The 14,068-nt window shown below is 43.8% G+C and overlaps 1 protein-coding gene across 1 annotated transcript in view; it reads left to right on the forward strand.

The window, feature by feature from the left end:
* The window catches only part of LOC144684520 (integrin alpha-E-like), a 324,928-nt gene that overhangs the window by 201,324 nt on the left and 109,536 nt on the right, over positions 1 to 14,068 (forward strand). The window contains exons 20-22 of the mRNA XM_078548383.1: positions 1,366 to 1,508; positions 1,670 to 1,810; positions 10,106 to 10,309. Of these exons, the coding sequence (XP_078404509.1) occupies positions 1,366 to 1,508; positions 1,670 to 1,810; positions 10,106 to 10,309 (488 nt within the window). The remainder of the gene's footprint in view (positions 1 to 1,365; positions 1,509 to 1,669; positions 1,811 to 10,105; positions 10,310 to 14,068) is intronic.

Genomic DNA, 14,068 nt, shown 5'->3' on the forward strand with positions numbered 1-14,068 from the left:
CACCTCATTGAATGTAAATTCTCATTATATCACCAGTTTCTTTGAACTCCCCCTCTTCTAACAATAAAATCCCTTTCATTGTACCAATTTCATTAGTAACATAAACATATTGCTTGGTCTCTGCTAACTAGGTACCAGATTTCACTCGCCTTCTTGAATGCTCTATTCAAAAAATGCAAATGCACTCTACCTCTCTTACATCTCAAAACTAATACACATCAAAGCACCCAGACTAACTGGCTTTAATCCAATTAAGACACACCCACAGACTAAACCTCTATTTTAAAAGAAAAATATTTTCCAGTAATATTATATGCATTAATAGCTTCATGACAGCACACCTCCAATTCTGACCTCTTGAAGATCCCCATTTTAATCTCACAATCATTGGTGGCTATGCCTTCAGTTGTCAAGGCCCTAAATTCTGGAATTCCCTCCCTAAACCTCAGCACTTTTCTTCCCTCCCTTTAAAGCACTCCTTAAAACCTAACTCTTTGACCAAGCTTTTGGTCATCGCCTTAATATATGCTTATGTGGCTTGGTGTCAAATTTTGTTTGCTAATGATCCTATGGAGTGTCTTGGGATACTTACTATGTTAAAGGTGCTATATAAATGCGAATTATTGATGTTGTTGCAGCACTCCCTCAGTACTGCACTGGGAGTGTTAGTCTAGAGTTTTGTGTTCAAGTCTCTGCAGAAGGACATTTAATCCGCAACCTTTTGGTCCAAAGACTTGAGTGATATCCACTGAGCCATGATAATCAACTTGAGTATGTATGGGCCGGTGTTAAATTGGCATTTTTTTTAAATTGAAGAAATTTCAGATATATAGAATATTTTCCTTTATAAAATATTCCATATGTATTATATATTAAAATACCTGTGTGGGTCCAAATTTGCATTTCAAATGACATTGAAAACTCCTAAGTTAGACTTCCTCTGTAAATTGTAAATGTGTCAAAGTTTAACTGCATTTTTGGAAGTGTTTTTGTCTTTCTAATTTCCCTTTAGAGTTTGAATGTCTTCATCTTCCCATGTGATTCAGCACCTTTTCATCTTTTTCTGTCTTCTGGAATACATCCACTGACTGGCTGCCAAGTCCATGAGCTGCCTTTTGTCATAGTTATCATATGGCTATGAACTGATTACCTTTTTCTCCCCTTTTTGTTAGTCCCATAAGGGAGCTTGCTGGTGTTCATGTACCATTTCTGATGAAGGGTCCCAACCTGAAATGTTAATTTGCCTTTTCTCTTTCAGATTCTGATGGATCTGCTGTGTATTTCCAACATTTCTTGTTTTTATTTTAGATTTCCAGTTTCTCTTACTATCTCTGTAGCTCTGTAATGTCTGTTTCTACACCGCAGGGTACAGTGTAGCTACAATAAAGGGAGCGAGTGGGCAACACCTGTACATTGCTGGAGCCCCTCGGCATAGCCTGACTGGAAGAGTCCTAGTATTTCAGGCAGGAACTCCTGTCAAAATAAACCAACATCTTGCAGGGAAACAGGTTAGTTCATCTTTGGAACTAAAGTTCAACATTGGCAAAACATTGGTACAAAATTAAAGGTTTGCTTGATGATGAAAATTTCCACACAAATGATTTTAAGATGTTGTAGCATAAAATAGTAGAAAGGTGATAAAATTGATAACTATATTTATCTGTTTCAGTTGGGCTCATACTTTGGCTCAGAGCTGTGCTCCATTGACGTAAACAATGACAATGTAACAGATTATCTTCTTGTTGGTGCTCCATTCTTTCATGTACGAGGAGAGGAGGGCATGGTTTATGTCTACCGTCTCAATGATAAGGTAGGAAATGGGGGCCGGTCCTCCTTAGCATGTGCGTTTAGACCACAGACAGCCAGACGCTGCCTCTGGTAGATTTTGTCATGTCTTGAGTGGTGCTTTTTGAAGGATAGGCTATATTCCTCTGAAAGGTGATACTGAAAGAATATAATTCCTACACCTAAGCTCTGAATGAAAAGGAAAAAGGAAGTTGGGCTCAAAAGATAAATGGAGGCATTTCTGTTATAAGGAAAGATTGAGGAATATAGAGAGAAAGCAGAAGAGGGGGGAGATCTCTGGAATTGTCTGGGTCCAGAAACCTTTTCCCTTTTCTAGCTTTTATATTTTAAAAGTAGGACAACACAACCTAGCAACAATTATCAATTCAACATCTTCTTCCTCATTTATAACAATCACAGAACCTTTACAGTGCAGGAGGCCATTTGGCCCATCGAGTCTGCACTGCCTCTCTGAAAGAGCATTCAACCTAGTCCCACTCCCCTTCCTTATCCCCGTAACCCTGCACATTTCTCTCTTTTCAGGTAGTAATCCAATTCCCTTTTGAATGCCTCGATCGAACCTGCCTCCACCATCCTCTCAGGAAGATCATTCCAGATTCCAACCACCCTCTGGGTGAAAACATTTTTCCTCACATCACTTTTACTCCTTTTGCCAATTATTTTGAATCTGTGCCCTCTAGTTCTCGATGTTCTCTTGAGTGGGAACAGTTTCCCACTATTTACCCTGTCTATACTCCTCAGGATCTTGAATACCTTTATCAAGTCTCCTCTCAGCCTTCTTGACTCGAAGGAAAACAGTCCCAACCTTTCCAATCTATGCTCATAGCTACAGTTCTTCATCCTTGGAATTATTCTTGTGAATCACATCTGTACTCCCTCCAAGCCTTCACATCCTTCCACAAGTATGGGAGTAACATTCACGCCAGACAAGTGCTAGGCAATGACCATCTCCAACGAGAGAATATTAACCATCACCCCTTGACATTCAATGGCATTACCATTGCTGAATCTCCCACTATCAATATCCTGGGGGTTACCAGTGACCAGAAACTGAACTGGACTAGCCACATAAATACTGTGGCTACAAGAGCAGGTCAGAGGCTAGGAATCCAATAGCGAGTAACTTACCTCTTGACTTAAAGCCTGTCCACCATCTACAAGGCACAAGTCAGGAGTGTGATGGAATACTCTCCACTTGTCTGGATGAGTGAAGCTCCAACAACACTCGAAGCTTGATACCATCCAGGACAAAGCTGTCCGGTTGATTTGCACCCCATCCACAAACATTCACTCTCTCCATCACCGACGCACAGTAGCAGCAGTGTGTACCATCTAGAAGATGTACTGCAGAAACTCACCAAGCCTCCTTAGACAAAACCTTCCAAACTCACGACCACTACCATCTAGAAGGACAAGGGCGCAGACAGATGGCAACACCACCACCTGGAAGCTCCCCCCGCAAGTCACTCACCATCATGACTTGGAAATGTATCGCTGTTCCTTCACTGTGTCAAGATCCTGGAACTCCCTCCCTAACAGCATTATGGGTGTACCTACACCACATAGACTGCAATGGTTCGAGAAGGCAGCTCATCACCACCTTCTGAAGGGCAATTAGATTTTTATTGCCCATAGAGGAATAAATGCTGGCCTAGCCAGTGACACCCACATCCCATGAATGAATAAAAAATAACTGGACACATTACTCCAGATGAGGCTTAACTAGTGTCTTATACAAGTTCAACATGACCTTCTTACACTTGTACTCAGTGCCCACATTAATAAAGCCTAAGATATTATGTGCTTTATTAACTGTTCTCTCAACATGCCCTGTCATCTTCAATGACTTACGTACATATACACCAAGGTCCTTCTGTTCCACGTCCTTTAGAATCTCTCCCTTTATTTTATACTGTCTCACCATATCCTTCCTGCAAAAATGAATCACCTCACACTTCTTTGCATTGAACTTCATCTGCCACCTGTCTGCTCAATCCACCAACATGTCTATGTCCTTTTGAAGTTCAAGACTATCCTCATCGTAGTTGACAGTGTTTCCAATCTTTGTATCATCTGCAAATTTTGAAATTATGCCCTGAACATCACAGTCTAGGTCATTAATATATATCAGGAATAGCAAAAGTTCCAATATTGACCCCTGGGGAACTCCACTACAAACCTTCCTCCAGTATGAAAAATATCCATTAACCACTACTGTTTCCTGTAACTCAGCCAATTTCTTATCCAAGTGCCTACTCTCCTTTTTATTCTATGAGCTAGACTTTTGCTCAAAAGTCTGTTGTGTGGCACTGTATAAAATGCCTTTTGAAAATCCATATACACCACATCAATAGAATTTCCCTTATCAACCTTCTCTGTGACCTCCTCAAAAAATTCCAGCAAGTTAGTGAAACATGATGTCTAGAACTATGGTTTCCATGGGCAGAATTTTACATTCGGTGTGCGCCCGACACGCCGAAAGGTAAAATGATGCTCGATGACATTGGGCGTACGTCCTGACATCATCGAGAAGTTGCACGATATTTCGTTCGGCGGGCGCACGCCGATAATTGAAAGGCCTATTAAGGCCATTAACAAGGTAATTAAGCTGAACTTTACGCTACCGATCCAATCTTACTGTTTTTTAGGAAACCTCATCCATGAGTGGGATGAGGTTTCCTAAAGCTATTACAAATTAAATAAAAAATTTCTTTGAAAAATAAAAACATGTCCCATCTCATATGTCAGTCACATGAGGGGACATGTTTCATTAAGTTTTTAATGTATTTATTTTTTTTCATAAAGCATTTAATCTCCGAGGCAGGTCTGTGCCTCAGGGAGATTGAAGCGCTCTTTCGCGCGCATGTGCAAACTGCCCACTAGGCCTGGCTCTCCCCCCCAACACCTCCCTGGGCCAGCGCTACTGCTCGCAATCCATGCTGGGTGGGCCCTAATTGGCCCGCCCACGTGAAATTGCAGTGCGGAGCCGATTGTGGACGGCCGTCGGCTCCACGACCGCTTCCACCACCCCTGTGTCGAAGGAAGTCTGGAAGATTGTCACTAGTGTCTCTGCAATTTCCACTCACTTCCCTTATTACCCTTGGTTGCATCTTATCCAGTCCTGGTATCTTATCAATTTTAAGTAAAGATAGCCTTTCTGAAACCTCCTCCTTCTCAGTTGTAAATTCTTCTAGTGTACCTCCTCTTTCACCTCAGCCTAGGTAGCATCTTCTTCCTTTGTAAAGACAGATGCAAAGTACTCATTTAGTACCTCCGCTATTTCTCCTGCCTTCAGCTGCAAATTCCCTTTATTATCCCTATTCAGCCCTACTCTTTCTTTTACCATCCTTTTCATTATTTATATGCTTATAGAAGTCCTTGGGATTTCCTTAACTATTAGCTGCCAGTCTCTTTTCATGCTCTCTCCCTGCTTTTCTTATTAGTTTGGTCTGGTCCTTCTATATTCAGCCTAATTCTCCATAATATTTTCTACCTGACATCTGACGTGTGCACACTTCTTTCTTTTCACCTTCACCTCTATCTCTCACATCACCCAGGGTGCACTGGATTTATTTGTTCTACCTTTCTCCTTCAATGGAATATACCTTGACATTGCCTGCAATACCTTTTCTTTGAAGGTAGCCCATTGTTCAGCCACTGTCTTTTCTGCCAACATTTGATTCCAACTCACACGACTCGAATGCATTCTCATACTATGGAAGTTGACTTTCCCTCAATTAATTATCCGTACTCTGGATTGTTCCCTGTCCTTTTCCATGACCAGCCTAAACCTTATTATACAATAGTCACTGTCCCCTAAATGCTCTTGCACTGATATTTGATCCACTTGGGCCAACTCAAGTATTTCATTTATCTCAGAGACAGGGACATAATCGTAGAATTTTCTATCTCCTCCCTGCTCCAGTCACATACAAGAATAGTGTAAGTTTATAGTTGTTTGGTAGTACAGAACTTGAGAATTGTTGAAAGAAAGAGTCATGCTGTCAAAGCTTTTCATCTTGCACTCATCAGGACAGCTATGCAAGATAAAACAGCAGTAAAGGGAATAATGATTTATACTGCATGAAGAGAGTGCTGATCAGTTGGCAAGTGGACTCTTGATTGGTAGAGGCGTTACCATAGGGAATGCAGCAGAGAAGAGTTAACTGTTAATTGCTACGCTTTTGTTTTAAATTCAAGCCAGTCATGTCGACTCTGGTCAAGGTGTTGCCATGTGGAATGAACCAGGGAATGGTGGTCGCCAAGCTTTTGTTTAGTTGGAAAAGACCTCATGCCTGCACACGCTCCTGCCTGTAAAAGAGAGGGTCCTGTGTGTGAATGTCATGGGGCTAAGACCAATTTATCATTTTTTTAAACTGGACAAAGGCTTTAAAGTGACTGAAGTCATGACTGGCTAAGACTCAAACAAAAGCAACTTCCTGGCATTCAGAATAGCTGCCGCCTTATTATCTCTGAAGAGATGCTAATGACCTCTGTGACTGCAGAGATCAAATCGAAGGGAATTGTACAAAGGCCAATTACATTTCTAAGGCCAGGCCCGGCCAATGGAGATGACCAGTTTGATAAGACACAGGACCCAGAAATCTCTTTTGAAATTATAAACGGTTGAAGTATTAACCGTCTCAAGAATCCAGACAAAGGACTATACATCCTTTGTTCAAGCCAAAGGGGAGAGGTGGTAGTCACATGACCCCCATCTGATTTTACTCTATCTTGGGTTTGCTGTGAAGTGTCAATAGAAATTGGATCACACCAAAACTGAGGGATTAGTGAAAATACGCCTCCACTTATAAAGGGGGAAATCAAAATCAAACCACCTTCCTGTTTACAGACAAGCGGCGAGAGGAGACATCAAATGTTTAAATTAAATTGCTGCAAAAATCGGTTTTACGTTGTCATCAAATCAGTTTGTGATCATCTTCTCCATCCGTCAATGGCGGGCTGCATTTCCCGCCTCCAAACGTCAGGAACCTAATTTCAATACTTTTGGCATCTCATTATAAGCCCTGATCACTGGAATCACCCACCCATGTTGGATCATGAGCTCACATCAGCGTGATTGCACACCGATGTGTTTCACAATGGTACATAAACAACATGAACCTGGCGACCTGCACTTTGCTTGGGATTTTGAGGTCCGTTTGCCTACCTTGCTTCAGGCAGCACTTGCGATCATCAGTGCCAGGCTTCGCAGGCAGCACCACGTCACTTTTTAGGGGGGCTAATGGGCAGGTCTCTACCTACCAGACCCAACGGTAAGGCAGGCGTGGCTTTTTGGTGGCTGCAGGGCTAGGGCTGTACTGGGGAAGGGGGGCATACCAGGGTGTGTGTCAAGGCACATGTTGATCTGTGCAAGTGACCTCAAGATGGTAAAGGTTGAGGAGGCAGTTTTCAGAGGAGATGAGACCAGATGAAAATGTGAGGGGGTGTGTGAGAGAGTGAGTGGTGATGTTCCTGGCAGTGAGTGAGATGCCAATGAATGTGTGAAGGGCTTGAGAGTGAGAGTTCAGAGTGATGAGATAGTTGCCTCACCCTGACGGCACAGATGAGATCATTCATCCTCTTTCTGCATTGGGTGGCCAACCTCTTCAGTGCAGCATTGGCACTGATCACACTGCCACCACCTCCCAAGCTGGCGTGGTGAGATTGCTGGACTTCCTGAGGCCAGAGTAGGGGTTGTGGACATCAGGGTGAGCCTCCAAAAGGCATTCCAGGGATGGTGTAAAGAACCTGTTTTTAATTTTTCTTGGACTGTGGCTTTAAAAATTACATGGCTGCAGTTGGAAGACGTTCGCTGGAATAGGATGAGGAATATCTACAATGTTGCTATCCTGGAACAGAGTGCCATACGAGAATAGAATGGTGCCGGAAAGGAGTTCAGGACTATGGGGAACTGCCTAATGACAGCATTTTAATTAGCTCCTGAACAGGTGACCAGGGTTTTGTGTGGTAACAGCGCAGGCAGAACAGCTCCTAGCTTGCAAAGAGGGAAGACCTGAAACTTCTCTCTCCTGTGTATGTAAGATTCCAGCAATTTTGCCATAATAGCAAGCTGGGTATCCTTCATATCTCTGTAACCTGCTTTCTCTGAAAACCCCTGTCAGGAGGAAAAGGGGAAAATAGTAGAGACATTGAAAAGCAAGTTTTTCAACCAGTGAACCACAGACTGAAAGTGCTGGGAGACCACCTTGTGCCATCAACACAAATTGCAAGGAGTTTGGAAGACATCAATCAAAATCAACCCATCTAATCCTGTACCCTGGATTGGTGCTGTTGAACTGTTTTATCTCACCCTAAGATTCGTGTGTGTGTGTGGTTTAAGTTATTGAATTAGAAGTTAGCAGTTCATATTTCTTTCTTTTGCCACTAGTTACAGACTGTTTGTTCAACAAACGGTTATTTACTTATTAAGTTTACAAACCTGATGTTCGTATTCTGTTCATCTAAATTAAACAGGTAGAGTTGGGGCAATCTGGTTGTTTGGTCAAACCTTTTACATTTGTCGCAGCTCGGGGAACAGTGCGGCTTGATATTACAGTGCACTATCGCCAGTGATTCGTGACAATGGTCACTGAACTCTTCTTGGCTTTCGGGGCCATGTCTTCGTTGGAGCAGTCCTGGGCTACAAGTGTTGAGCACTGTGTGCGCGGCTACAGTTTAGATATGGCAGCTGGAGTGAGGTAATGGCATGGCGGGCAATTCAGAGGCCCCCTGTTAGTGATACAGCATGTTTCCTGTGCTTGCATAATTAACGAGGCGGGAAATGGACGATATGGCGCAAACATCTGCCTTTTGGCCGATGGGAGAAACATCTTTATTCACATCTGCCACCACACTTAGTGCAGTTCAGGAAAAGATTTGCCTATGGTGTCATTAAAATGGAACTTGACTGCACCAGTTGCTGAGTTCACAAGTTCAATGAATACAGATTCAGATATTGGTGGCATGTCTAGATCGCCATGATGTAGTGACATAATACAATTGTCTATGGCTTCCTTGAGTGGTTTCTTGGCGAATAAGCAATCAGTGTTGAATGCAGCATTGTTATTGACATACAAGTCCTGTAAGGTCTTTGAAAATGTGAAGGAATCCTTCAGCAGTAGGCAAAGTACTGACCCTACCTATGCAGCCCGCACTTGCAAAACTCAAAACATTGTGGTCCAACATTAGATGTGGTTCCATGATTGGACAACACTTGCTAAACAATCCTGATTGTGCTAAGAATTACATTAAAAAACAATTTAAGATTATCAGTCGGGCTTGCAGTGTGGCTCACTTATGCGTGCTAGAAGCCACACACATGGTGCCATCCTTTGCAGACAGAGGGAGCATGTCCAGCATTACACCTTTTCCAACAATGAATTAAACCAATTAGACTTGATCTGCCTGGTTTGAATTTGAAACAAAGGCAGTTAACAGTTAACCGTTCTCTGCTGCATTTCCCATGGTAACGCCTCTATCAGTCAGAGTCCACTTGGCAACCAACAGCACTCTCTTCTCATGCTGTATAAATTGTTGTTCCCTTTTCTGTTGGTTTATCTTGCAATGCTGTGCTGACGAGGGAAAGGCTTTGATAGCATTTCTCTTCTTTCAGCAATACTTGTAAAGTTTTTATCCTTAGCATTGATAGAGTTCAGGTTCCACCCCAGCGCAAGCCTTCTGCCTGGGACTAGAGTTAGTGGAAAGGATAGGCAAGTGTAGTGCAGCAGCAGATTTCTCAGGATTTAGAGATTGGAACCTCATAACTTCTTTCAGGTCCTGATTAGATCTTGATAACATTGGGAGAGAGGGATTCCACCTACAGAATAAAAATCTTCTTGAAAATCTTAGGCCTACCCTCAATCCTTGGAGGTTTAAGCAAATGACAATGCTTTTGATTTTTGGGTCTCCCCAGCACTGGACTCCCATTCAGTGTGCTGAAAACTTGGCACTGTCCCCTTCTGCCTTATTTGAAAGATTCCATCATTCCCATGTCTATGGAGTGTAGGGCAAGGTGCTCCCAGGAAAGGGGCATTGGGGATTTCCTGGGGAGCTGGGCATTCCCTGGGCAGCTGGACATTCTCTGGAGTAGTGGGCATTCCCTGGGGTGTGGGTCACAAAAGTCAAGCCTATGCAATTTTCAAAAGTGATTCTCAGGACCTCATGAAAATGTATAAAATGCCACAAGGTGCATGAACTTAGCTAAATATTGAAGAGCTCCTTCTAATCAGTTGAATTATGAGCAGTTGATAGCATTGGTTCCAGCTTTTCATCCTTATGCTTTTTTTTTGTTAAACAGAATACTTTTGAAGCTAAGGAGAGTTTGACAGGAATATCAAGCATTACCAATGCAAGATTTGGAGTTGCCATTTCAAATATAGGTGACATCAACATGGATGGATACAATGATGTAGCTATTGGAGCTCCTCTGGAGGAAGACCATGGAGGAAGTGTCTATATCTTTAACGGATGTAGAGATGGCATCCACAAGACTCATTCCCAGGTAAGGTTAGCCGCAGGAGCTTTATTGTGTTTGCCACAGTCCAGACTCTCTTAACTCTATTTGTGATCATGCTGAAGAGCAGTCTCCTCCTGTGACCTGAAACTTATGATCTTTGTAATGCTGTGAACATAATTGTTTCTCAGGGCTGACAATAATCCCTTACTGAGATTTCACAATAGAAAAACATTACCCTGTACAGAGAAAAACTACAATTTGAATTTTAGTCTAAGAAATTGACACAGGAGTGGAAGAACCACCACAGAAAAAACAGAAATGTACAGCTCAAGGAAGCCATAGACATTTGCGCTGTGTCACTATATCATGGTGATCTAGATGTGCTGCCATTGTCTGAATCTGTATTCATTGAACTTATGAACTGAGCAACTTGTGCAGTTGAGTTCAGTTTTAACAACACCATGATGTTGTTATGCCCAAATAGATAGTGTTGCCATGGGATCCCCTCTAGGCCCAGCTCAACTTTGTCAGTTTCCATGAGAAATGCGCCTTCAATGGAATGACAGTAACCTCCTGTGCCCTGCATATTTCCGATATGTAGATGTTACGTTTCCTAAATTTGAATCTGCAGCTGCATGAATTTCCTTACACATCTTAATGGGCTCCATCCTGTGCTCAAATTCACCTTTGAAATGGAGCAGTGAAATGAGCTCCCTTTCCTCGACGTGCTAGTTGAGGAATCTACCAGTGGGTTCTCCATTAGTGTCTACTGCAAGCCTACCTTCATGGTCAATATACGCCATAGGCATTCCTACAGTTCCACATGCTATAAGATTGGCCTTATTGGCAACCTCGTAAATAGGGCCCAAGTCATTTACTCTTTGTGGAAGTTTGGTGCTGAAAATAGGGCACATCAAAGCCATCCTGTGGGATAATGGCTACCCGGACCAGATCACTGCACACTGTATATTGCATAAACTCATGAATGGGCCTAAGGCCACCATATTCGGTCCTGAAAATGCCCAGTCTACCTCAGATTAACCTGGAAGGGTAAGGTGACTCAAAAATTTGAACAAGAGGTGAAGATAGCTGTTGCACGCTGTTACTATGCAGTAGCAACACAAATGATATTCTCCACTTACAAGATGTTGCCATCAAACCAAAAAGATATTCTGCGTATCACATAAATGAGTAATGTGGTATATGAATTTCAGTGCTGGTGTGACGCCAGGTTTGCAGGCTGTATGTCCCAATGACTGGCAGATCGTATTGAACAGCACATCCCTTCGGCTGCTCGCAACAGGCAAAGTACTGACCGTACCCAGCCAGTCCATGCTTGCAGAACTCAAAACATAAGTGTCCAACATGTGTTTCAACAATTGGACAACACTTGCTAAACAATCCTTGGGCAGAATTTTGCCCTTGGCATGCGGGCTCAGCGGGGGCGGGCAGGGGCGGTCTGGAAGCCGACTGCAGTCTGCGGTCAGGCCCGGAAGGCAATTTCACACTGGTGGTCCAATTAAGCCTGCCCAGTGTGAAACACACGCAGCACTGCTCAGCGCTGCCTGTGCAGGTGGAGGGGAGTGTGAGCCAGGTGAGCGACTCTGTCACATGAGCAGGGACATGTTGTTATTAATGAAAAATGTAAAGTTTTTATTTTATTTTTATTTGCTTTTGGAAACCTCATCCCACCCGTGGATGAGGTTTCCAAAAAAGTGCAAAGGCCGCTTGACGTTTTCGCCTGCCCGCCAACCGTAAGGTTGGATGGGCAGCGACAAAAATTTATTTTAATTAACTTTTTAATGGCCTTAGCAGGCCTTTTAATTGTTGGCGGGTGCGCTGCCGACTCTGTGCGAGCGGGCAATGACATCAGGACGCTCACCCAACGTCAACGCGCATCATTTTACACTCAGTCGGGTCGGGTGTGTGCCCGCCCGCTGAGTGAAATTTTTTTTACCCATGATTGTGCTAAGAACTACACTGACAATCTGTTTAAGATTATCTATTGGGCTCGCATTGTGGCTCACTTATGTTTGAATTTAAACAATAGTTTGGTGGTTAACTGTTCAATGATGCATTCTCCATGGCAATGCCTCTACCAATTAGAGTCCACTTGCCAACCATTCAGCATGCAGTATAAATTGTTGTTCCCTTTACAAGTGGTATTCTTGTGAATTTGTCCTGATGAGTGCAAGATGAAAGCATGACTTTTTTTTCAGCAACACTGAAGTTCTGTACTACCAAACGACTAGGAATAATTTATGACATATTTTTACTTTACACCACACTCTTAGCAGATACGTAGCCTTGAAGATTAAGTTCAAAACTCCTCCCAGCTTTTCAGCAGGCTCTCTTCCCTGCTACCTAAGGGCAAGTCTTCCAGTGTCCTTTGAAAAGCATTCCACTCGGTCTTCTGAGTATCCCTGAACTGACTTCCAGCAGCAAGGTCCACTCCGGTGACTTCTTATTCCTTACATCTTCACGAGACCCATCGCTCTGAACAGAGAACCAGTTCTCACCAGCATCCTGCTTGGTAGCTTACACAAAACAGTCTTTTCTCCTACTTTTCACAGCAGCAGCTGCTTTTGTCTTCCTCTCCGCGTCTCTGAAACTGTGTTTCTCTATCCAGGAAACCAGCTGCCCCTCTCTTTTGTCAAGGTGTGAAAATGGACACCTGATTTTCTATTGATTTCAGTTACAGAGCACATGGGCTGTCTCTGGGTAGAGTTAGTGGGCGGGATCTTCCATTCTGGAGCATAATTTGGGTGAAGGAGCAGAAATGAAAGTGATTTCTGCAGAGGGGTGGAAAGACTGGACCCCTGCAATCTCACGTTGGCCAGCTCATTACATATACATGCGCGAGGAGCAAGGTGTATCTTGCAGCTGGGGTGGGCAGGAAGTCACCGTTCCACCCTTATCTCATGTGGTGAAAGGTCCTGGTGCCAAACTTAAAGGGCACCTGGACAGCCATTCAGTCTGCCTGTCATTCCAGAGGGGGAAACCTACTGCAGATAACAGAGCAGACAACATGAGGCCTCATGGTTCAGCAATGCCTCCTGCAGGTTCTCCAGGCTGTCCAGGAAAGGCAGGAGATGCTGTTTCCCAGAGATGGCAGCAGGAGGCCCTCCTGGCAGTGTGGATGGAGGTCACAGTGGAAGTAATCGCCTGTGGGGCCCACTCCAGAACTGGCATGCAATGCAGGAAAAAGGATGAACGATTGCTGTGCTCCGCCAGGGTAAGTGACACCATCTACTCACTTCAAACTGACACTCATTCATAAGGACATCGGGCAGTGTAAGTGGGCGAGTGCACAGGGATGACAGACGGGAGTTTGGGCTGCAGGACTCAGCAGCAGATGGGACATGTGCACTGAATGTGTGGCAACCACTTCCTGCTCTCAATGTTCTATCAGTTGCAGGACATCCTGCTTGTTGATACTCACTGGAAATGGCTCAGGCCACGGGCATGCATGCTCCTAAACTGCTTATGCACCTGTTGGGATGACAATCGATCCTTCTGTCTGTCTGCAGGACAAAAGCACACAGAACAGGAAGGAGCAGGCCTAGACTGCCAGCGGACTGCTGGATATTTGAATGCTCACCACATTCGAGGAGGAGGCTGCAGAACCAGCTGGGGAGAACCGGTGCTGTGCCTGCACCGGAGGCGAAACAGACATCACCAGGAAGTCAGTGAGGTTGCCTCCAGTCTGCAGTTATCAGATACACCCACAGAGAGACATTGTTTTAATAAGGGAGCATGCTTAGGCATCCAATAAATCTTTTTCTTCACTCCAGATCCAGGAGG

The sequence above is a fragment of the Cetorhinus maximus genome, chromosome 9, assembly GCF_964194155.1.
Source record: "Cetorhinus maximus chromosome 9, sCetMax3.hap1.1, whole genome shotgun sequence".
Taxonomy (NCBI): Eukaryota; Metazoa; Chordata; class Chondrichthyes; order Lamniformes; family Cetorhinidae; genus Cetorhinus; species Cetorhinus maximus.